Source organism: Cibotium barometz, chromosome 46, assembly GCF_041138505.1.
Source record: "Cibotium barometz isolate CiBa-2024 chromosome 46, ASM4113850v1, whole genome shotgun sequence".
Classification (NCBI taxonomy): domain Eukaryota; kingdom Viridiplantae; phylum Streptophyta; class Polypodiopsida; order Cyatheales; family Cibotiaceae; genus Cibotium; species Cibotium barometz.
The window spans coordinates 43085155-43110121 of record NC_141091.1 but is presented as its reverse complement, the minus strand read 5'-3'; the positions used below and the strand labels follow the sequence as shown (position 1 = coordinate 43110121).

At 46.4% G+C, this 24967-nt stretch overlaps 2 protein-coding genes across 3 annotated transcripts in view; one reads left to right on the top strand and one right to left on the bottom strand.

Moving 5' to 3' along the window:
* LOC147612244 (glutathione S-transferase T1-like) overlaps positions 1–24967 on the top strand; it is a 99497-nt gene that overhangs the window by 38045 nt on the left and 36485 nt on the right. For both annotated transcript variants that reach the window (XM_086784129.1, XM_086784128.1), the window contains exon 3: positions 33–93. In XM_086784129.1, coding sequence (XP_086640255.1) covers positions 33–93 — 61 coding nt within the window. The remainder of the gene's footprint in view (positions 1–32; positions 94–24967) is intronic.
* LOC147612245 (uncharacterized) lies at positions 16726–17623 on the bottom strand. The gene has a single exon (XM_086784288.1). It carries the CDS (start codon positions 17614–17616, stop codon positions 16726–16728), a length of 891 nt encoding a protein of 296 aa, XP_086640414.1. The 5' UTR covers positions 17617–17623.

Sequence of the window (24967 nt, the reverse complement as noted above, 5' to 3'; positions counted from 1 at the left end):
TAAACTAGAAACTTTGTTTACATCATTGACAGCTGTCAATCCAATGGGCCTAGTTCCTGCCATAGATGATGATGGGTTTCTCCTTTTTGAAAGGTATGCATACAAAAGTACTGGATTTATGAAGTTTAAGCTTGTTGGTAGTCTCAAGCTTGGGTTTCTTTAAATTTTTGAAATATTGTTTTTGTTTTCTAGAGTTTGCCATCACTTTTCAGGGTGTCAACTGCAAGTGATTCTTCTTACTTTACAATGCTCCCTTGCCCCTTTCAGAATAGGCTTGGCTTGACTAAAGATCTTAGTTTATTCACTTAGTTAGTCAACTTAAACACTTGTTAAAAATAGGCATCATCCGTGGCATTAGAAAAAACACCAAGCAGAGGTATGGTGCATTTTACACATGTACTGTGCCATACCTGGAGAATCAAGGTGCACGCAGCACAACAGCAGCTCTCAGCCATGTGAGAACTAGCATGGGCTGCTAGGCTGGAGAGCAGGGCCAGAGGAGTGCTGGACAAGCTGGCTGGCGGGGCGTAGGAAGATCAGGCAGTTATGGGCTGTGTGAACAGGTTGAGCAGTGGGTGGACAACAGATTTGGCCCGCCATGTGTGCCACACATACAGGAAAAAGCTAGGCTTTCCACCAATTTGGGTTACTTAGAGATTGGTCACCTTCATTTGTAATACAAATTAGTTATATGCTAATGCTGCACGCTTGTGTTGTGCTAAGTCTTCTGCTGCATTAATCATCTCTGTTAACACTTGCACCCAACTAGTACCCTACCCTTACAATTAGTATAAGAGCCGAGGGCTGGCGAATTTTTCTCTTAAAGCACATCCCATGTGTGTTGAGGAAGCCCGCAGAGTCAAGAGAGCAGACCTGATGTCTGTCTTGGGGATTCTCGCAAAAATTTCCTTTCCAGCCTTCCGTGTGATGTATCCCTGATTTGGGTCAGGGAAAAAAGCTGTTACAAAGGGGATTTGTTCTCAGTAAAAACATTCAAGCGAGCTGGAGCTCCTGCCCAACCTGCACCTAGCCCCCGCCTGAGTGCCTCCCACGTCACCAGCCCCTTCTATCCACTGCCCCCGCCTCTCTCCTCCTCCCATTCGCATGCAGCCTGCCCCCCTGTGCCTTCTCTTCTGGTGGTCCTCCACTCTTCTCTTTTGTGCCCTGCCTTTGCCTCTCGTGCTACGCCTAGTCCCCCGCCTCTGCATCTCGTCCTCTTCGGGTGGCCTGCTGCCCTTTTCAGGCATGCCCCACCTCTGCATCCCCTGCTGCGCCTAGCCCCCACTGTCCCTTCCAGCCCTCTCCTCATTGCTCCTTTGCGCCTTACCGTCTGACTCTGCCTTCTCCCGGCCTCTTGCTCGTCATCCACCGACCCTCCTCCCGCTCCTTGCTTCATTGCCCGTCCGCCCTCCCTCTTTGGGGGCTCTTTGTCTTTTCCTGCCCGCCTCTCCACCTAGCCCCTTTTTGTTGTGTTTTTCCGCTCTCCTGCACCGCCCTCCTTCCCCCCAAAAAAGAAACGCACCCCCCCCTCCCCCTCCCCTTATTTCTTGCCTCTTTCCCCCCTTTTCCGCTCCCTTCTTCCCCCTCGTCTTTCCACCAAGTTTCATTAATCGGATTGTAGTTTCATGGCTAGTGTCAGCTCCCCTTGGTCTTCACCCCTTCATGAGGACTCCATGGCAGCCGTTCTCTCATATCCTCAGCTTAGGCCGCCGCCACTTGCTTATTTTCTGAAGCGGACCTCTAGCTCTTGGCATCGACAGTCTCCTTCCTCGTGGCTTCTTCATTGGTTTGCGAGCTCGTGGGGAGCCGCCCACCAGTGTGTGGTGAGATTCAGGATTTGCTGCCCTCATTGGCGAGCCCAAGGAAATCACCGATAGTGATTTTCTTGGGCATGGCTACAAGAGTTTGACTCTCCCGCATACGCGCAACTTACCTGTTCTTCACTCAATGGCACCACGGCTTCGACCCCACATCTGACCCCCTTGCAAGTCTGTGTGGCTTCCCCGTCATTGTTTGCTTCCTAGGCTCTCGAAAGGAGTTTATCCCCCTCCTTTAGTCGATTGGTCGATCAATCCGATAGGTCTTGGAATCCCCTCAGGCTGCCGCCTTCGTGGTGGCCAGGGCAGCTAGGATTCCCTCTATTAGTGTATGCATAGCCTCTTTGGAGGCTCTCCCGCAGGTCATCGTGCTGCCTCGCTTCCTTCAGGAGGGGCCGATTCTACAGTGCGTGGAGTACTTAGGTATCCCAAGATAGATGGGATACCTGGCCAAAGCCTGCCGGCGACCTCAAGCCCGCCGAGGATGCCCATCAAACCAGCACTCAGACCTGCTCTGAGACCCTCCATCAAGAGTGGAGGAGTGGACATGCCAGCCCCGCCCCTCTCATCAGCAGCTAGATGGAGAGGTGCTTGGCTAGGCATACCCGACGACCCGCCCCTCTCATCAGCGAGATGGACATGTGCCACTAGCCAGGCATACCCGACGACCCACCACTAGCTCTCCCAGTGATAGGCCCAACACTGAGAGGACTTAGGCCACTGGCTACCAGCGCGGCGGCCTCATTGCCCCCCCCCCGGCGGCCGGCCCACCTCCCGGCTTGGACGGTGGCAGCCATAGGGCTACTGGACAACAGTATCTACTGGGAATGTTGGGGTAAAGGCATTATGCCCACCCTTATAGTGTGTACAAGCCCATAAGTTATAGTACATAGTACACTTAGTACTTTTAATGTACTAAGTGCACTATGTGTACTAGTGCAATATACATGTGTGATAGGGGAGTCACACACTCATTCCCATGAGTTGACTTATCCCCACAACTCTCTCTCTCTCTCTCCCTTCTCTCTGTGTTTGCTCCCACATGAAACTCTAACCCTAATTATCTCTCCCATTCAACTGGTATCAGAGCCAACAGCAAGTGCCACCGGTTTCACCTCTGTAGCCTTCGCTTCACACACCTCCAGTGCAGAGCAGCAAAATTGACGGCTCTAGATGCCGTATTTGTAGGCTCCCATTACAAGCGAAGCAAGTGACTGGCGGCAACAGGTGGCTGGCTTGGGTGTTGCAGGTGTCAGCAGCTGCCATGACAGGCAGCGCAGCATAGCAAAGCACAGGGCGGATGTGTGTATGCAGGCAGACGGGTAGCTCAGCGCATCGTAGCGAACCATTAGGCGAAGGCGGCAACTTTGAGTCGGCGGCAACATTAAGTCGGCGACAACAGTCGCACGTCGCGTGTAGCGTTGGTAGCCACAAGGCATAAGGCGGCAACTTTGAGTCGGCGGCAACATTAAGTCGGCGACAACAGTCGCACGTCGCGTGTAGCAAGGCGTCAGACTCCTGGCCCCAAGGCGTAGCAACGTACACCTGCACGAACAGCAACGAACACCTGCAGCGGAAGCGTGGTGGGCCCATAGCCCACAATCCCTTCAACTGTCATTCGCCTGTCATCCAATGCCCGACTACAAAGGTCTGCACGAACAGCAGCATCAGATTTCTGCAGCAGCACCTCATCAGAGCAAATTCGACGCCTCCCCTTTTCCTGCAATCAGAAATTACGAGGTATTTGCTTCAATTTCTTTTGGGATTTGCAATTGAGCAGGTACAATCATCAATTGAGCAGGTACAGGCGCCAAATTGCTCAATTTTTGAGCGAAATTGGCAAAATTGGGTGACATTGGTCACAATCAGGATCAATTTGCAGGAAATTGGATGTCAAAATTTGGGGCTTTTGATGTATTTGTGCAATTGGGCATTCATACATGCTGTATGATGTGAGAAATCGCACATTCGGGCAAAATTGCAGCAAATTGCAGTGCAAATCAAGGGGCTTTTGTGCCGATTGGATTGATTTGCATGCAGGCACTCGCATTTGATGCTTTGGGCAATCTGTTGATGCCCCGTCAAGCACTCAATGTGCCTGTAAATCAAGGGGCTTTCATGTATTAGATGTATATGTGGCCAGGGGGAAGCATTGCGAAGACTCTGGATGCCTTCTTGTGCGTTAATGTACCATGTATGATCAGAAATTGATCATAAATCAAGGGGCTTTTCAAGATTTTATGCTTGTTGAGCTTGGCAAAGCAGCAGGCAAGACTTTTATGCTTTGAATCCTCAGAAATCCACTTGCAGTCAAGGGGCTTTTGCTCAATTTCAGTCCGGGACTGTTGTATGCAGTGGTGGGGACTGTAAAAGTCTGATTTTCACTCATTTAAACGGCCAAGAGAGCATTTATTGCTACTGTACCTGTTGGTACAGATTTGGCACAGCTTTGTGCAAGTTTTGGCATCGCTACACATTGATTTGAGTGAGGAAAAGGTTCAATTTCAGTTGCTGTACTTGCCGGTACAGGTTTGGTACATCATTGGTGAGCACTTAGTAGTCACATACAGTGGGAGTAGAGTTGCATTTGTGCTTCCGTAGTGGGAGATAAAGCTTGGGAGAACAACTGTGAGCACTTTGTGTGCTTTTGGTGCAGTGTTTGCACTTCTTGCAGGGAGTCAGGCATTGACAGGTTGCATATTGCTATGGCAATCACAGGTGAGAGCTCTTCATTGCTTCACATCAAGAAGCTTGAAGGCTCACATAACTATGATATTTGGCAAACCCAGTGCTATAATGTGTTGCTCCAAAAGAAGCAGCACAAGCCTATCAAAGAAAGGGGTGTAAAGCCCGCTTCTCTTACTGCTGGAGAGTGGGAAGATATGGATGAGCTAGCTAGATCCACCATCATGTTGTCTGTGTCAGACACTTTACTTTTCAGCATTCGTGAAGAGAAGACAGCTTGGGGAATGTGGCAGAGATTGCAGGACTTGTATGCCCAGCAAAGTGCCTCAAGCAAAGTGTATTGGTTGAAGAAACTCATAGGTCTTCAAATGAAGGAAGGGGCGTCTATGGCAGCCCATCTAAATGAGTTTAATGGTATTGTCGGCCAAGTTATAAATCAAAAGTTGGCAATGGACGATGAGTTCAAAGCCACCTTTCTCTTATGCACTTTGCCAGAGAGTTGGGACACATTCAGGACAGCCACTAGCAATTCGAATGCTATGCTGTCATATGCAAATGTTGAGGGTGCTCTTCTTCAAGAAGAGATGAACAGGAAGAACAATTCTGTTGGAAAGTCCAATGCAATGAATGCACGTGGGAGATCCCAGCAAAGGGGTAAAAGCCAAGAACGGGGAAGGAGGAAGTCTCGCTCCAAAAAGGACTTGGAATGCCATTATTGTGGCAAGAAGGGACACATCAGAAAGCAATGCTACAAATGGAAAAATGATCAAAAGGACAAGGGAAAAGGCAAAGACAAAGACAAAGATGAAGCCAAAGGGCAAAAGTGGAGTCAAGATTGAAGAAATCAATGTGTCACATGCAGGTGACAGTGAGGATGAGGTCCTATTCACGTCTTCACTTGATGCCCATTCACTTCTTACAGGAGATGGTCATGGTATGCACTCATGGATCATTGATTCAGGTGCCTCCTTTCATGTCACAGGTTGCAGAGACTTGTTTGTCAGGTATACTGCTGAAGGAGTAGTTTATTTGGGTGATAACCATGCATGCAAGATTCTTGGCAGAGGTGATGTGAGGCTTGTGTTTTCAGATGGCTCACAGCTTATGCTCCATGATGTCAGGCATGTGCCTGAGATCAAGAAGAACCTGCTTTCTACTGGACAGCTTGATGATGCTGATTATGTTACCACATTTGGTCGTGGAAAGTGGAAGATTAGTAAGGGCTCACTGGTTGTTGCCAGAGGCTCTAAGGTGGACACTCTTTACTTCATGCATGCAGGTGTTTGTCACCATGCTAATGTAAATGCAACCGAGCTGCCGGAAATCTCTATGTGGCATAGCCGGTTGGGACACATGAGTGTCAAAGGAATGGAGCAATTGTCTCGTTTGGGTTACTTGCCTTCTCAAAGTTTTCAAGTTTTCAGTTTTGTGAGCATTGTATATATGGCAGGCAACTCTAGTGCCCCCACAAGAAAGCTCTTGGACAGAAAGATGCTCCGTTAGAGCTTGTGCATACAGATGTATGTGAGATGCCTTAGCTTTCTTTGGGAGGGGCAAAATATTTTGTGTCTTTTATTGATGATGCCACACACAAGGTGTGGGTTTATCCTCTTCATTTGAAGAGTGATACATTCTCAGTGTTTGAGAAGTTTGTTGCTCTTGTTGAGAATGAAACTGGCAAAACACTGAAGGCTTTGCGTTCCGATAATGGTGGAGAGTATATGTCCAAACAGTTACAGGACTTTTGTGATGCTAAAGGCATCAAGAGGGAGCTCTCTACTCCTTATGATCCTCCACAAAACGGGACAGCAGAGAGGATGAACAGGACCATCCAAGAGAAGATCCGTTCTATGTTGTCACATGCTGCGTTACCTCATGGTTTTTGGGCTGAAGTTGTTATGACAGCCGTTCATCTTATAAACAGGTCACCTAACACGAGGCTTGGTGGGAAAGTGCCAGAAGAAGTATGGACAGGGAAGCCTCCGTCATACAAGCACTTGAGAGTGTTTGGTTGCATTGCGTACGTGCACATACGCAGGGAAATGCGCACCAAACTTGATCCTAAGTCTCACAAATGCATATTCCTAGGATATGGTGACAGAGGTGAAATGGGGTATAGACTTTGGGATCCCGTGAATAGAAATATTATACGCAGCAATGATGTAATTTTTGATGAAACATGCATGTATAAGGAGCCTGCAAGGCAACAGGAGCCTGGTAGAGTCATCTTTGATGATGATGGACATCATGGACAACAACCAAGGGCTGTAAATCAGCCATTACAGCAGCAAAACCAGCCCTTAAATGGTGCTGAAAATGGTCCAAATGGACAGCCAGAGATGGCAGAAGATATCCCTATGGATATCCCACAGTTAGAGGAGATACCAGGCATGATCTTTCAGCCTTATGGCATTCAACAGGAGCCACCAATAGGTGATATGCAGGCTGGACAGCAACCTGCAAATGATGGTCATTGGGTACGGAGGTCCACAAGACCCTCTAGAGCCCCTGACAGGTTTGTTCCAGGGGTTGACTACTCGATGCTTACTGACTGTGGGGAGCCCTCATGTTTTAAGGAGGCTTTACAGAGGGCAGACAAGGCTCTTTGGGAGCGTGCCATGAAGTCAGAGATGGATTCTCTGCACAAAAATGGAACATGAAAGTTGGTGCATTTGCGTGCAAAAATGTTTTGCCATGCAAGTGGGTTTATAGGCTTAAAGTTGCACCTGATGCAAAGCCAAGATACAAAGCCAAGTTAGTGGCTAAGGGCTTCAAGCAGGAATATGGTGTGGACTTTGATGAGATCTTCTCTCCAGTGGTCAAAATGACCACACTTAGAGCTGTATCAGCTCTGGTTGCACATGATGATCTGGACTTGATTCAGATGGATGTGAAGATTGCTTTTCTTCACGGTGATCTCCATGAGGAGATATATATGCAACAGCCAGAGGGTTATGCAGTGAATGGAAAGGAGAAGCTTGTATGTAAGCTGAAAAAGAGTCTTTATGGGCTCAAACAGGCACTAAGGGAATGGTATCATAAATTTGATACATTCATGAAATCCCAGCCTCCAGGATTTCAGGAGAAGTGACATAGATCACTGCTTATACACCAAGAAAGCTTTGGATGGCAGTCTATTGATCCTCATCTTGTATGTTGATGATATGTTGATTGTCGGGAAATCTCGTAAAGAGATGGATGCCTTGAAAAAGAGGCTGCATCAAACCTTTGATATGAAGGATTTGGGTGATGCAAATCACATTTTGGGTATGCGGATACTTCGGGACAGAAATCAGCATGTGTTGTATTTGTCTCAGAAGGAATACATTGGCAAAGTTTTGCAGAGGTTCAATATGGACGGGGGGAAGAAGACTAGTACTCCTTTGCCTCCATATGTGAAACTCAGTGCTATGGACAGCCCACAGTCAGATAGAGACAAGGCTGATATGGCCAAGATTCCGTATGCTTCAGCTTGTGGCAGTCTCATGTATGCCATGGTTGCTACTAGGCCGGACATTGCATTTGCAGTGGGAGTGGTTTCTAGATACATGGCCAACCCTGGCAAGAAGCATTGGGAAGCAGTGAAAGGTGTCATGAGATACCTGAAGGGCACACAAGATATGTGCATTTGCTTTGGCAAACAGGATGCATTAGTGCATGGTTACACAGATTCGGATTATGCCGGTCATCCAGATAGCCGGAAGTCTACTACCGGTTATGTGTTTACATTCACAGGAGGCGTTGTGTCATGGATATCCAGGATGCAGAAGTGCACTGCCTTATCTACTACAGAGGCCGAGTATATTGCAGCCATAGAGGCTTGCAAGGAGGCATTATGGCTATCTCGGTTAGTGGTTGATTTGGGTTATACAGGGGATATTCCATTGTTCCATTGTGACAGTCAGAGTGCCATCCAGTTGGCAAAGAATTCTGTCTTTCATGCAAAGACGAAGCATGTGGATGTGAAGTATCACTTCATCAGAGAGGTGATAGAGAACAAGCAAATTCAGCTTGTTAAGATTCATACGGATGACAACCCGGCTGATCTGTTGACAAAGAGTTTGCTTCCGGAGCGGTTTGCTCATTGCAGACACTTGATGGGCATTGGATGAGGCCAGTTTCAGCCTTGATATGGCCTTGTATATTATCATGTACATGCTGATTTTTTCTTTTCCTTGACTTAAGGGCACTTTGCCTTTGAGTGGGAGGTTGTTGGGGTAAAGGCATTATGCCCACCCTTATAGTGTGTACAAGCCCATAAGTTATAGTACATAGTACACTTAGTACTTTTAATGTACTAAGTGCACTATGTGTACTAGTGCAATATACATGTGTGATAGGGGAGTCACACACTCATTCCCATGAGTTGACTTATCCCCACAACTCTCTCTCTCTCTCTCCCTTCTCTCTGTGTATGTCTCCCACATGAAACTCTCACCCTAATTATCTCTCCGATTCAGGGAACTGTTATGAGTATTTACCTCAGGGCTAGAATCTTGATAGCAAGGCAGCCCCACCCACTGCGCAGGATCATTTATCTCAGGGCTAGGATATGCAAGAGTGATAGGATCTTCCTGTTGCCATCAAGATCCTAGCCCTGAGGTAACTGATATGCAAGAGTGATATGCTTTCCAGGGTGGGGCTGTCTCTCTCTTCCTGAAGTTTTTGCAAGAGTGATACTCTTTCTTATCCTAACCAGAAGACCAGAGCTGAGTGGAGTGGTCTAACTATGTCTTGGAAGGAGTGTGATTACCGTGTGATGAACAGGAGCTGTGGGCATGATCAATAATTTCTAGTGAAGCTGTGCACATGGAAAATGATGGACACTATGGCATGGGACATGTGAACACTCGGGAAGCTCAGCTGCTGGATGAATCCATCCTCATTGAGCCTATGGCATGGGACATGTGAACACTCGGGTAGCCTGGCTGCTGAATGAATCCATCCTCATTGAGCTTGAGGAAGTGATCTCTGTAGAAGTGCATCTTAGGTGGAAGCTCCGAAGGTGTGATTCATGTGCAGTTAGGCTGAAAAGATTTAACTGGATAACCTGGTTGTTGTCCTCATAAGAGATAAAAGGGGATTCCAAACTGCATTGAAGGGGTGGGAGGCAGTCCATGTGGAACCCATATCTGGAGAACCAAGTGGAAACTTGGGCATACTATACTCCAAGGTGGACCTTGAGTGCTAGCTGTCTCGAGGATTCCAAGGCAAGCCACAGGTACCTGTGGGGATCCATCTCATTGTTGTGGTGGAGGTATGTGACTGTCTGGAAGTGTGCATCCACTACCATGGGGCCTGCAACAAACTCTGCCTGGATAATCTTGTGTGGGACTGACGGTTTGCTGCAGATTATACGGGAGAACATGATGACCTGGGGCTTCTCAACTCACTACCAAATTACCAATCCTCATCAGATAAATCTGGCCCCTGGAAAGCTGCTCCATACATCAAGGTTGGTGTGATGAGGGTGTTCAAAAAGCCAACCCTTTGTCCTGGGGTTGTGGAAATGTGCTTGGAAGCATTGCCGCTCAAGTAAGCTCAAGGCTGTATATCCCCGTGTCACTCTGGCACAGTGTGCTGTGGGAACCATGGTGAAGCGTGGGCTACTGAAAGGTGGACATAGAATGAGACAATCTCCACATGATCCCCTCTATATGTGGAGCTCAATCTGGATGTGAAGGGGCAAAAGGTATTGAAGACCATTACCTTGGTTTTACCAAGGTTAACAGGGTGGTCCCACTGACTACATCTTGTAAGGAATCCAAATGTCTCTGAAGCCCCTCGGCTGAATCTGAAAGGTGGGGGATGTCATCTGCATAGAGTAATAGGGGGGTCAATATTCTTGCCAGTGTGGAACCAGCCCTACCTAATCTGTCACCTAAGCTCGAGATCTCCTGAGTAAGGGAAGGAGGTGAGGGCGTTAGAGGAGGGCCATTGTAGGGGAGAGAGAGAGAGAGAAAGAAAGAAAGAAAGTTATATTAATGTCTTCAAAAGACCCAAGGGTTTATGAGACCAAAATCATGTAGACATAGTGTCCATGAAATTTGTTATGGATGAAAAAAGAAAAAGCAACAGTAAACTAAAACTGAAACTTGAAAGCTTAGATCTCAAACTTTGAGATTACACAAGATGAAAAATCTAGATCCTACTATGTTAGGGTTTATAGGGTACAAAAAGTGATGGGATATTTCAGAGCTGAATAAAAATAGTCTATCAATCTTTTATGCCGGGCAAGGATCCAAGATGTCCATCATGGGTGATACAAGAATGCTAGAGATGTTGATAGTCTGCTGTGAGGATGAGGCTGCTCAATGGCAGGCCGGGATCTTGCATTTGGAGTTGATGAGCTAGGGGTGGCTGGGGTACGACGGGACGTGGGTGTCTAGCTCTCTAGAGTGTGCGTGCCCGATCTCATGTGACTCCCATGCAGTCACAGGGGACGCCCGTCCCAAGCCTTGGGGATGGGGGAATGCCGTCCCGGCCTCCCTTTCATGTGGGGATGTGTCCCTTTGTAGGGGGGACGTCCCATGTGCCGTCCCTCACCAGGGGACGGCCATCCCTTGTCAGGGGATGTCTTAAATTTGTGGGACGGGGGGTGGGGGGTGGGGTGGGTGGGTGTTTGGGGATGTGAAGAAAAAAACATGATTTTTTCTTTTTGGAAGGCTTTGCCTCTTAGGTTAAGTTCTAATGTTTAAAAAAAAGCCTGCCTAAAGGCTGAAGTGCGAAGTCTGTTGAGTGATCTTTGCTCTCCTCCATCTCTGTTGTGTAAAACTTGCTCTCCTCCATCTCTCCTCTGGAGTGTGCACACTGCACAAGTTCTTGAGGCTTGAGCGTGCCAAAGAAAAGTGTGCATGTGTCTGGATACAACTGTGAATCATCATGGATCGGTGGAGCCCATATACAAACAATATAAAGGGGGGTGGGGATGTGGATGGAGTGCTAAGGCAAGATGCATCTCTATATGCTGAAGGGGATGGATACAGGCTGAAGAAGTATTATGCACGTTTGATGGTGATTGTACAGGATGCAGTGTTAGAAGATGTGATTTCCAATGAAAGATAGTCTTTGGATATGGATTTAGGTCTTGAAATGCTTTTTACTGCTGATCATGAATGATTAAGCAGGCTGGGGGTTGGGCAAAGTATGTCAGGCAAAATTCTGTTAAGGTGTTTTGAGTCCGTGTACATATGGGATGCATGGTTTGCAATAAAACTTTGCCCTGAATGCCCTGGCAAATGTACAGACTGAATGGCTTGCAGTGAGTTAGTACATGCATTTTTCTTTGGAGTAGGTGCTTGACACTTGAAGTTTTATTTGTATGAGCTTTCTATTTGCCAAGAGGGTGTCTTGGATGTGTACAAACAAGAGGTGGAAGAGCATGAGGATGTCAATGATTGGGGCTTTGATGAGCCTCTGGTGGAGATAGATATACATATGCTGGTTTACGTGGAGAGAGCCAAATCTAGACTGTAAATACTGAAATCTACAAGGGACACCAGCTAAATATAATTTGCTCTTTGTGCTTGAGTTTGGATGTACTGGCAGATTTTTGGAATGGCCGTATGTCTCCACATCGCAGGGGGTTTGGGCATGATAGCCATGGTGATGAGACGTAGTGTATGTGTGGATTCCAATGTTACAAAAGATAATGATAGAGGCCTAGATAGGCACTGCAGTGTGGCATGGGAACCACCTTCTAAAATATATATATATATAAAAACACCACCAAGTGGCAAGCGAAAGAAGAGCCAGCTGGCCGCTTGCTTTGCTGCCAACGCGACCTTCAAGAAGGTTGGTGAAGAGAGCTTACGGAGAGTTGCCGCCTGGAGACCAAAGAGATTGTGGGAGAGTGCAGAGCTAACGGACGGTGGGGTTTTTCTTGTGTTAGCGGGCAGAGCTAAGGGCCGCTTGGTACTGTGGATGACTGGCTAAGGGATGCTGTGTCGAAGACTTCAGGGAGCGAAGGTGTCAACATCGCCTGGGAGGTGTGCTGCTGTCGATTCAGGGGGTTGCCTTGCTTGTCTTGGACGTGGTTGGTGACAGAGGGTAGGTGTAGGTTGCTTGGGCTGCTAGCGCACTCGCCTACATCGACTGTGGGTTGGTGACTGTTGTGCGCAGGAGGTGGCACCAGATGCAGCGGACAAAGAGAGGGAGCTGGCGACTGTCAGTGCGGAGAGTGAAGGGATTTGTCGATAGCAGAGAGGAGCGAATGATGGTGTCGACGGCACAGAAGCAAGGGGGCCCTCACAAACTGTAGAGGAGAGAGCGGCGACCAGCTGGGGAGAGCAGCGAAGGAGGAGTCGAAGCGGAGGCAGCTGACTGGACAGAGGGGCCTCTGGTGTGTGCATATGGTGATAAGAGAGTAGGGAGATGGTTCTTAGTGTAAGCGTTGTGAGCAAGGGGTGTGTGGGCAACCAAGTAAAGAATAGCCAGCCGTGGTGAGCTGAGTGAGTTGAGAAAGAAAGGGAATCTAAGGGTTTGAATTGAAGGGTTTGTGTATATTCTGGCTTGAATTTGTGTGGGATAAGAGAGAGATGTGGTGAGACGTGTGTGATATCGTCTCTGGTGCCTCCATTTTGTTGTTGTATTCAAAGTTTGTGAGCTGGAAGGCTATAGAGGCCTTGTGTTGTTTCCTTGTTTCCGCCTCACACCCTCCTTCATAGTCGTGGGCGTCTGGACCACCCAAGCTCAATCGCACGATCAATCAGTGTACCGCTGGTGTGGGCGGTATCCATGTCCTGCTGCTGTTGTGGTCCATCTGGCGCAGTGATGGCTGGACTTAAGAAGTCTGTAATGTGCCTCTGAGTCTGGCTCTCTGTGCGCCTAAGCAGGCTATCTCTATATCTCCGCAGCTCAAGCAAGAACAATCCCAAACACCTCTGGTCCTGGTACCCCATGACTTTGGAAAGTGGTCCAAAACCCTCTCTGAATAAACAGTGGAAATGACCACGTATCTCATAGTATGCAGTACAATGGCATATATAATGCAGCTCTGTCTCTGGCTCCCCATGGCATACTCGGCATATCCTGGCCTCAGCTCGTATACCTCTATATCGGCCAATCTCAATGTCAAGCTGGTGTGCGGATGTGCGAATCTGACCAATAGCACATCGTACTGCATGAGACAAGTGTACATCCATGTAACTGGGCCTGATCACAAAACCATTTGCTCTGTGAGCTGAAGAAAATGCTCTCTGTAGAAAGCCATCTTCGTGCCCAGCTCCTCAGTCGGCTGTATCCATGTCCTCCTAATGTCCAGCTGAACTAAATCCTGACGGATGAGTCTGGTAATCTCTGTCCGTGTGAGAGTGAGAGAGGGTGCCTCTAGAGAATACTGGAAGGGAGGCAATCTGTCCATGCTAAAACCATGTGCGTGGAACCAAGATGTCATCTGTCCATACCAACAAGCCGTGTCTCCCTGTAAAGCTAACTGTCGGGAGGACTCAAGGGCGAGGCGTGCATATCTGTCTTGGGGGAGATCCCACAAGCCATGTATGTAAGAGACTGATCTCGTAAGAGCCTCAATCACCAGAGGGGCAGCCGCCAGCTCTGCTCGAATAATCTCATGAGGTACCACGGCCTTGGCTCTAATAATCCTAGCAATCATAGATACCAAAGGCCTCTCCATACCTCTCCACCTGCCTGCGCTGTGATGGCCTACTGAAGGTCCCCATATCTGCACTCCATAAAGCATAGCTGATGTCACTAGAGTGTCAAAAAGCCAAAGTTTCGTTCGAGGTTCCTGAAACTGAACCTGCGAACACATCCTCTCCAAACCACCCAGGGCTGCATGTGCTCTAGTCAATCTAGTCTCTGTTGCTCTCTTCATCGAAAACACTGGCCCACTGAATACTTACCCCAAGATATGTATATGCATCTGTATACTCCACAATCTCCTGCCCATATGTAAATGTGGGAGCTGATCGCCTAACCCACTATGGCGTGGTGTTAAACACCATATCCTTGGTTTTGCCAAGGTTGACAGACAATCCACTATCATGTGCAAACTCATGTAAAGCATCCAGATGATGCTGCATACCCTCAGGGGAGTCAGAGATCAACACAATATCATCAGCATATAACAATAGTGGGATCCATGTACGTGCTAGCTGGGCTTCTCTGTCCCCCAATCTCTCAATGTAGTCAGAAGCCTCATCCACATACATACCAAACAATGAAGGAGATAAAGGGCAACCTTGCTTCACTCCTATAGTGGAGTGAACCAAAGTAGAGACCCCCTCTGGGGTGCGTACCTGTCCTGCAATTGATCTATATAAAGCCATAATCCCCCATATGAGCTCTGTGGGTACCCCCATCTCCTGTAATCACCTCATCAATCTGGCTCTGGGCACTGTATCAAATGCTTTGCGGAAGTCCACAAAGCTACAATAAATCCGTCGCCCATGCGACCTGCCCTCCTCAATAATGGCCCGCAGAGTCAAGATGTGGTCAAGAGTAGAGAAACCTCTCCTGAACCGTGCTTGTCCCTGTGCTCGAATGCCCTCTCTCTCTGCCCATCTACTCAACTGCTGCTCAAGAATGGATGCATGCAATCGTGCTAGTGTGTGACCAATCATAATAGTGCGATAATTCCCCGGCTCCATAGGGTCCCCTGACTTGAAGATAGGCACGATGGTGGACATACTCCAAGTCTCGGGTAAGCCTTCACACATAGCACGATTGAACATCACTGCTAGAAGCTTTGCCAGCATGTCCCTCGCATGAATAAAGTGCTCAGCGGCCAATCCATCATGATCATATGCTCTCCCAGTCTTCATCCTATCAATGGCCTTCCTTACCATCTCTGCGGTAAAGAAAGTACATGTCCATGGGCATGGTACTGGCGGGTCCGGAAAAGGTGTCTGTCCAGGAACTGTATATAGAGATGCTGCATAACTACCCCAGACCTTTGTAGAAGTGATGGCCAAAGCAGGGGAGGACTCATGAAACAAACGCCAAGCCTCCCTCAAATCCTGGCTCAAGAATAGCTGGTATAATTCGTGCTCTAGCTGAGCAAGGAAGGCCCGCTTCTTCCTTCGCACAAGGCGCCGGAAGGCAATACATGGCTGTCGGTGAGTAGTGACTCCCAAAGCAATCTCCCGCTGCAGTAGGGCTCTCGTCTCTCTGCACTCCTCATCATACCAGGTGTTCTGGGGCATACACCCAGAACATTGTCTCTGTCCAGGCTGAGTATGTGGATATGCCTCTCTCGCTGCATCCTGTAAAGTCTCTGTCAGTATATGGGTCAGCTCCTCCAAAGGCCTCCCTGGCTCCTCTGTGTACAGACATCTATAAATCCCATATGTGTAGACAACATCAGTCTCTGAAGTAAAAGTATATCGAGTGTGATCCGCCCCTCGTGTCCTCTGAGCTGTGGTAAAGTCAAAAGAGATGGTCAATCTCAACAATGCATGATCCACTACTACCCCAATGGACCGAGATCTAACTGTGAAGTCCTCAATGCATGAAACAAAGCTTGGCATAGCCATAACATAATCCACTGTGCTAGCACCATGTCTATGTGGAAAGCAAGTAAATCCAGTTGTTGACGGAAACCTCTGCAAGCCATTAAGTATGGCCAACCCATGTGCAGTTTCCATATCTACCAAATATCTCCCATACTCTGTGCACTCCACATCTTGTGAGCATCTGTCTAATCCCATATCCAGAGTGTCCAGCTCTCTCAGCATCTCCTCTGAGGTATCATAAAAGGCCGTCCTGGCGGTTGTCCGTCTGGGCATTAAAGTCCTCTAACAGGATGATGTCTCCATCCCTAAAGAACTCCCATATATCATCATCTAGCACAGAGAAAGGAGACTGCCCTCTAGGTGCTGCATATGTCGATGTACTAGGAGCAAAATAGCATATGGCAATATACAGGAATCTGCCTGTGTCGGCCCTCAGTCTCACCCACATATATCTGGCCTGATCATCTCTCCGAACGATATGTAGAAGTGGTTGCAGCTCCTCCCTGAAAAGAACTGCCACCCCCCCCCGATCCTCTACTACTGTGTACCGATCTCGTCTCTACTCTGCAAGGTGTCTCCCATCTGTATCCTGTCACCTGTGGCATCATCTGACCAGGGGCCTGGTGAGTCTTCGAGTAGAAGACTATATCTCTATCTCTAAAGATGTCCTCAAAGGCACCTACATCAAGTCTGAGGGATCCATTGCAGTTCCAGGCTGCGAACTTTAATTTGGTCCCATAGGTCTCGCACCGTCATGTAGAGCATCGCTCCACGATGACCACCCTCCCTTCTCTATAAAATGCTATCTTTCTCTTTTCTCTTGCCGTCCTAATCTCTGGCATGACTTCCTTCATATGTGCAAGCTGTGAAAGAGTAAGATCGTCACCAAGAAAAATGCCTGTATTCTTTAAAGTGGGTCGTCTCTTCAAGAACTCCTTCTTCGTCTCAATAGAGGGGAAGCGAAGTATGAGAGCTCTTTCCTTTGATGTTTCCCCGTTGCCTCCGTTTTTTTTGCCCACTCTCCAAGCTTTTGCGTGTGCCGGATTGTCAATCCCCATCCATACCATAAGCTCTTTCACCTCCTCTTCAACTTTATCCCTGTCTTTAAGGCCAGTAATCCTGACATGCAAAGCATGTGTATGTCTTCGTTGTTCCTCTTCCAAAGTCATGCTAATGATTGTAGGTGTAGGGGTTGTTATCTCCTTACCTTTACCCTTCTTGGCGACCTCTATCCACTTCTCCGCTTCATCCATCTTTCTTTGAGTCTTGGTGATGACTTCCACCCATGAGGAAGTCTTTGGTTCGTGTTGCTTCTCTTCTTTCTTAATTGCCCGTACTTGTTCTTTGATAACCTTGAGCTCTTCTATCATGGATGGCTGAATTTCACCTTCTTCAAGTCCACCATTTGCCTTAGCCTCTACAAGCTCCCTCTGAAGAGCTGAAATTACGCCTTTGAGCGTGTTGACTTCCCCTTGAAGGTCTTTGACTTCTGCTATGAGGTCCTCCTTCTCCTCTTTCAATCGCTTACCCTTATTGAATACCATTTGGAGAAAGTTGGCTTTCTCCTTCCACCATCCCTCCATCTCCGCCTTCCATTCTTTCATCTCCTTTTCCACATTTGTTATCCTCTTGTTTGTGACCATAAAGGTCGCCTTTGTCGGGTTGCGCAAGGGGGAAGCCATGGAAGAAGCGAGAGAGAGAGAGAGTTATGTTGCTGCCTTGGGGGCCTGAGCAAGCGTGGGTGGGGAAAGAGGAGCTTGGGAAGCTTGGGTCTGTTCAGAGCAGAGGGTGCAAAGGAAACAGAGGATCTTGTAGGAGGTTGAGATGCCCTAAGATCTCTGGGAGTGCAGCTCTGTTAGAACTTGGGTAAATCCAATGTGTTGCTCAATTATTCCTTGCCGTGTTGGAAGGTGGAGACCTGCAAAAGGTGGCTGCAGCTTCTTGTTGCGTGACGAGTGGTGATCAATGCAAGGATGCAACACAAAGATGGAAGCAGGAAAACAAGAGACTTGACATTCTTATTTAGGGCTCTTGTAGAGAGTTCCAAGTTGTAGGTGAGTGTGGGAGTGGGCTTGAGAATAATCCCACATGGGAAGTTTTGGGAGTTTTAGGAGTTTTAGTATAAATAGTGGCTCATTTGAGAGCTCACATACACATTGGGCTGAACTCATGCTTGAGCTCTCTTGAGACTAGCTTTCCCTCTTGTTCATAGAGGTGCAAGCTCTTCTCTCTCCCCATCTACACTATTGTATGAGCAATGCTCTTCTAATTCAATGCAATGAGATGATGTTTTTCTCTCTTCTCATTTCTATTCTCTAGTGTGCATGCTTCTTTGTTTATGCTTGTGGGTTCTCTATTAGGCTTTGTGTGCTAGTGGATTCAAGCTTAAGCTTCTCCATAGCTTGTAGCTTATCCATGGGCAAGGCATTGCTTGAGTAGTGAATGAGAATGCATGTTTATTTCAAGTTCCATTAAGCTTCAAGCTTTGTGTGCATGCTAGGGAAGTAGGTGCTTGAGAATGAAGTGTGCTTTGAGCTTGTGTGCTTATGAGTGAGCTTGTGTGTGCATTAACTTAGCTTTCTTCTTGTATTGGATGCATGAATGAGTGGGTTGATGAGTGAATCAGCTATAACAAGATTGAGCTTGTGTGTGTAAAGTCTATGTCAAGGTAGCGGTGTTCATAGCATCCTCTCCCGAAAGGGATAAGCTTCCATGCACCTAACCGGGTTGAATCCCCTAGCAATGAAAGGAGTGTTTATCATTCCATTGGTGAGCTAGGAGCGTAGTCTACTTGCCCATATTGCATACGTAGGGAGACGACCATCTTTCCATTTCTTTTGATGTTTGTATCTGTGATTTGAAAAGTTATTGCTGGGACATATTTGTGGAAGATTCCTCTGTTTCTTGGTGCTGTCTCTTTTTTGTTTGAACCTCATGTCTCAAGGTTGTTGAGACTGGCTCGATTTCAACTGTATGCAAAAGGCTTCCTATGAGTTTGGATTGATGAGTTTTTTATGCTCTAATATGTGTTGTTTTGTTTGAGATTGTTGAGAGAAAACATGTGTGAGTGAAGCTTTAAAGTTTGTTGTGTTAGGTATGAGTCAGAAAGCAGCAACTAAAATTTGTAAGAGTTAGATAAGGTTAGTTGAGTATCAGAAGTAGTCAGCTGAGGGTGTAGAAAGGTAGATATGATCTTTCTGGGTTAAAGGGAAGTGTTTTTGGGTTTGGTTTGACTGTTCGAGGTCAGTCAGTAGAGTAGTCAATTTTGCAGAGTAGAAGTGGGAGGTATTCCAGGGTTAGTAGATAGTCAGTTTTGAGTTTGTGGAGTTGAATCTTTGTGGGATTTGAGGTATTTGAGGGGATGGAAATGTCAGAGGACACTACAGTGGTGAGATCTGATTCAGAACTAAGTCAGCTGAGGTAGATAGGTTAGACTTCAGTCCTCAGCAGGAAGTCAGCGGAGGGGTCCTGACAAGTTCTATGAGGTTTTGAGGCAAGGTTTTTGAAGGTAGTTGAGGCTGGATGACAAATATTTGACGGGAGTCAGCAGGAGGAGTCTGATTCAGGTCACAGTCAGCAACTGATTAGCTAAGTGTCAGCTGGGTGCTAGAGGAGGTGAGCTGAAGAGTTAGGAGTGAAGATTAGAGTTGTGGGAGGTCAAGTCTGACCTGGGAGGACAGCCGGAGGAGTTAGCTGAATCTGTTTTGAGGGATTTTGAGGTGTCCGACTTTGTGAGCTGAAGGACAAAGGATATGAGCAAAGTGGGTTGGTACTCTTGATTTGTGTTTTGCTGGTGTTGTGGTGTTAGTTTATAGTGTTCCTCCTACGGTGGTGTGTTCAGACGAGCGATAGAGGTAAGCCTCCCTTGACGCATCAACGTCAAGTCGGCTTTCTTGAATGGAGAGCTTACACAGGAAGTGTATGTTGATTAGCCGTCGGGATTTGAGGTTCCAAGCAGATAGGACCAGGTGTTTTGACTGAAGAAAGCTTTGTATGGCTTGAAGCAGGCTCCGCGGGCCTGCACCGTTCTTGTGCAGATTCAAACCTTTTTATGCTCCATGAGATGGGGTTAGTTGTTATCATTGTTGTCTATGTTGATGACCTCTTCTTTTTCTGTGAGGATCCATTCAATCATGGATGCTTTGGAGAAAGAGTTTGAGATGATGGATCTTGGCCTTATACATTATTTTCTTGGCTTTGAGATTTGGTAGACCTCCTAGGGTATTTTCTTTTGTCAGCAAAAGTACACACAGGAGATTCTTGACAGGTTTCAGATGACTGGGTGTCGACCGGTATCTTCTCCTATGGATACTAGTGAGAAGCTCTCTCTTCTCGAGGTATTGATCAGGGGCAGATCGGGTTCTTGTCGGTTGTTTGGTATGGTTGACCTACTCCTGATTGGACATTTGTTTCGTAGTCAGCGTATTGAGTTCTTTCACATCCAAATCCCGTCAGCAACCTTGGCAGTGTGCTCTCAGGGTGCTTCGGTACTTGCGTGGTACTTCGGACTTTGGCATCGTCTATGGCCAAGGGTGAACTCTTCTTGGATGGTCTGATTCAAATTGGATTGGAGATCCGGATACTTGGCGTTCGACCATTGGTTGTGTTTTTTTCACTTGGGTCGGGAGCCATTTCATGGAGCAGTAAAAGGTAGTCTACTGTGGCGCTTTCCTCTACAGAGGCGGAGTATCGTGCAGTTTGTTATGCTGCCTGTGAGGCGATTTGGTTGCGGAGATTATTGGGAGAACTTGGCTTTCCTCCTACCGGATCTACTCTTCTTTGGTGTGACAATCAGAGTTGCATCACTTTTGCGAAGAACCCCGTGTTTCATGCTCGTATGAAACACATTGAGATTCAGTAGCACTATGTTCGTGAATGGGTTCTTGCTAGAGATTTGCGTTTGGAGTATTGTCCTTTAGTAGACAATGCAACAGATTTGTTCAGCAAGCCGGTGTCTCAGGCTTCCTTGGCTCCTCATCTTTGCCTTTTCAGAGTTTGTTCAGCATCTGGTGCTGAGAGGGGGTGTTAGCATAATCATCCCCATTTTCTGCCCATGTATTGTGCCCACATTTGATCCCTTTTATGGCCCTTGGTTGTGGGATGGCCACCCTTATTTTCTCCTTATTTTTCTCCATTTTCATGGTATTTTTCCCAGGTCGGGTGATGCATTTCCATTCGGCTCCTTTGTCTAGTCGGCCAGCCCCATATGACCTATATATAGGTGGGCTGGCGTCTCCCCTTTTTCATTCATTGGTTCTTGAGGTGTGGTTCATGTGTTGGCACACTTTCACCTTTTGTATCCTTCACTTATGAGACTATTCTATCTCTTGCTCGGGATTGCTTTCATTGTAGTATATTCAGCTTATTAGCTTCATATCTCTCTCTCTCTCTTGCACTTCTCAGATCAGCACACTCTAGTGCTCATCTTGCTTCCACTCTATGCACTCTTTCACCTTGGACTTTCCCCACTCCCCCAAACCTCTTGCCCATATGTGCATGGTCTCGAAGGTTGTTACATGGTTTGGTAAACACACACACATGGGGCATGGAGTACAACCATGGTGCTCCCCAAGAGCCCACAGAGCACCGGCGTGCACGGGTGCTTTGTGGGTGGAGCACCATGGGTGCACCCCATTGGAAACAGAAAGAGAGACTGACTTGCTATATGGGCTTGACAACGGTGATGGAACCGAGTGATGATGGAGACGGCCTGGCCCAGCTCGGTGGTGGCGATGGAACCTCGTGGAGAGAGAGAAAGAAAGAAAGAAAGTTATATTAACGTCTATGAGAGGCCAAAGTCGGCCTATGAGACAAAAAATAATACAACTGTTTTCTTCCGGTCATCGGAAGAAAAGAAAGAAAAGAAAAAGTGTGCATGTGTCTGGATACAACCGTGAATCATCATGGATCGGTGGAGCCCATATACAAACAATATAAGGGGGGGTGGGGATGTGGATGGAGTGCTAAGGCAAGAAGAGGAGGGAGGAAGAAGAGAAGGAGAGATAGAGAGAGACCTAGGGCAAAATAGAGAGAGATAGAGGCTTTGTTGTGCGTCACCACGATCAACCTTCGTGCATGTAACACACGAGGCAATGTATCTCAAGTCGAGGGGTGAGATGGTGGGCCCCTTGTCACTATTGTGGTGGTCTCATCCGTGATGGATTGGAAGGCCTTCTCACATTTTTCAGTCCAATTTCATTTTGAATCTTGTTTTGTGAAGTCAAACAATCGGCTGACAATCTTAGAGAAGTCAAGAATATGTATTCTCTTGTATTTTGCTAACCCAAGGAAACTTCTCACAGCCCTCACAGTTTTAGAAGGTGGCCACAGTAGGATAGCTTTCACTTTTTATGGGTCCATATGGATGCCGTCTTTTGATATTTACACAACCCAAATATGACATTTATTTTGAGCAAAAGAACACTTACTCATTTTTGCATACTTAATGTCTCTAAGATTTTGCAAATCCATCCTAAGATGCATGTCATGATCTTTCTCATCTTTCAAGTAGACAAAGATGTCATGTAGAAATACAAGAATGAAATTGTCAAGATATTCGTGATAAATGTTATTCATGAGACACATGAAGGTTGTAGGAGCCATCTCAATGGGCTTTCTAAGGTCTGATGCTGGTTTTAGATTCATTTTCTATGCACTCTTAGGAGATGTGAACGTATGACAATTGCCAGAATCTATAAGAAATCCAAGTGTACGATTTATTAAGTTCCTTTAACCATGATTATAGAAGCTTGTGTATGTGCTTTGACCGAATCAATAGCAGCAAAAACATGCAAAGAGGAGTTATGACAAATACCTTCTTCTCCAATGTCCCTGAACATAACCCTAGACGCATCTCTCCATGTACTCCTCTATGATCGTCCCATCTGCAACCTCTACTATATTGTTGTTGATGAATTGAGCTGCTGTAGATGGACTGCACACGATTGTTTTGCTGCCTGTTAACCAACTGCACTACTTGATTGGAAGCTCATTGAATTGTAGTCGATTGTACCATTGATGTAGCCGACTGTAGACTGCAGTTGGCACTGTAGCTGAGACTGCACTACTGATGTAGCCGACTGTAGACTACTATTTGCACACACAAGATGTGAAAACTCTGCAAAACAGAGAAGAAGCTTGTAGAGAGAAACTGATTGAAGCTTCAACACAAGCTATAAAACGAGAGAAACCACACTTCTGAGCACAATGAAAGCTATGGAAAGCTTGGAGAAAATCTATAGCTTGAAAATTAGAAAAGCAAGCTATGGAGTCTTTCTTTATCTTTGAGCTTTTCATTGAACCATTGTCTGTTCCTTAGCTTTTCGACTATCATTTCGAAGATCATATCATTGATGACATTAGTGGGGATGTCGTAGTATCTAGTCCATACCATGCATAATGGAGTTGATAGTTATATAGTCTTGTGGGTTGTGGGGATGTCGTAGTATCTAGTCCATACCATGCATAATGGAGTTGATAGTTATATAGTCTTGTGGGTTGACTACCATGAGTATGTAACATGCACGTTCCTAAAAGGTGAATTTGGGCATGTTCTTGGATTCATCTAGGTATATAATTCAGCCGTATTAGCGGACATGCAGATTTCACATTGTGAAGTCTTCCTTTGAGTTGTGGCTAGTTGATATTGTGCTTATTCTTTCTATCTTTAGCGGTGCATTTACCCTATCAACTACTTATTTGCTGAACTGATTCTTTCTATTTGCTACTTTCCTTAGTGCTAGGCTTCATTATGGCTGAGTGTGCCTTGCATCTCTAGAGGTTTGACAGATACTCAATACGAAGGGCTTTGTGTGAATATATGCTCTTATGTGTGTGTGTGTGTGCGTGTGTGTGTGGAGTGCATGTGTGAGAGCATATCTTGATACAGAGTTCTACACCCACTATTGGGCACTGATGACGTTAGTGGGGATGTCGTAGTATCTAGTCCATACTATGCATAATGGAGTTGATAGTTATATAGTCTTGTGGGTTGACTACCATGAGTATATAACATGCACATTCCCAAAAGGTAATTTTGGGCATGTTCCTGGATTCATCTAGGTATATATATATAGTCTAACTTCTCCTAAATGTTCAAGTGCAAATAATCGATCGATGAGGACATTTCTTGTCCACCTTTCCTTGACAACAATTCTTAAGCTCAGTACTAAAATTTCATGGACATGATGGCATTTGTTTCATATGTTAAGTTGAAAGGTGTAGTGTTTTGTTGCTCAGTGCTAGTGCTTGCTTGAGATCTCCTTGCTTTTGCTTGATGAAGATCCCTTGTTGGAGCTTTACCTACTGTTGTGCGCCGCCAACGACCTGCTGTGCGTCGCCGACTATACCTGTTGCCCGACTGTATCTGGCGAGCACTGACAGCGTGCAAAATTTGGGGCATTTGAAATTTTTCCAAAATTTCAGTCCCCACATGTTAACAGATTTACAAGTTTGTCGGATTTGTAGATTTTGACCTGAAATTGCACATTTTGTCTCTTAAAATTTGGGCCTTTTTACCATTGAGCGTGCAATTGCAACATTGGCACACATTGGCATTGATTTCAACTGATTTGGTGCGTAATTGCACTAGAAATTTTGGGATTTTGCAGAAATTGACACAATTTGCAAGTCTATTATAGATATTTGCAGGCATTTCGGGTGTTACAGGCACATTCACTTGGCATTGGGGCATTACAGCATTGGTATAGGTGACAATTGCACATTTGGACACTTAAGCAGATTTACAGGTGCCAGTTCAGATTTGGTCTTATTGGCTGCCTAAAAATTGGGCAGTTTTATATTGAGCCCATCTTTGCAGCATTCGATCCATTTACCTTTGATTTTGCCGGGATTTGCATACTTGCAACTCTTATAGATGTCAGCTAATCATGTTCCAACGGCACATGTATACATTTGTGGTTTGCTGCATAATATGTATGCCATTGTGGACATTTTTACAGATTTGCATTATCGTGGAGTACACTTGCAGATTTG

What these genes read in the sequence shown, in the direction of transcription:
- LOC147612245 (XM_086784288.1), bottom strand. Translation starts at nt 17,616, where the DNA reads ATGGTCACAAACAAGAGGATAACAAATGTGGAAAAGGAGATGAAAGAA.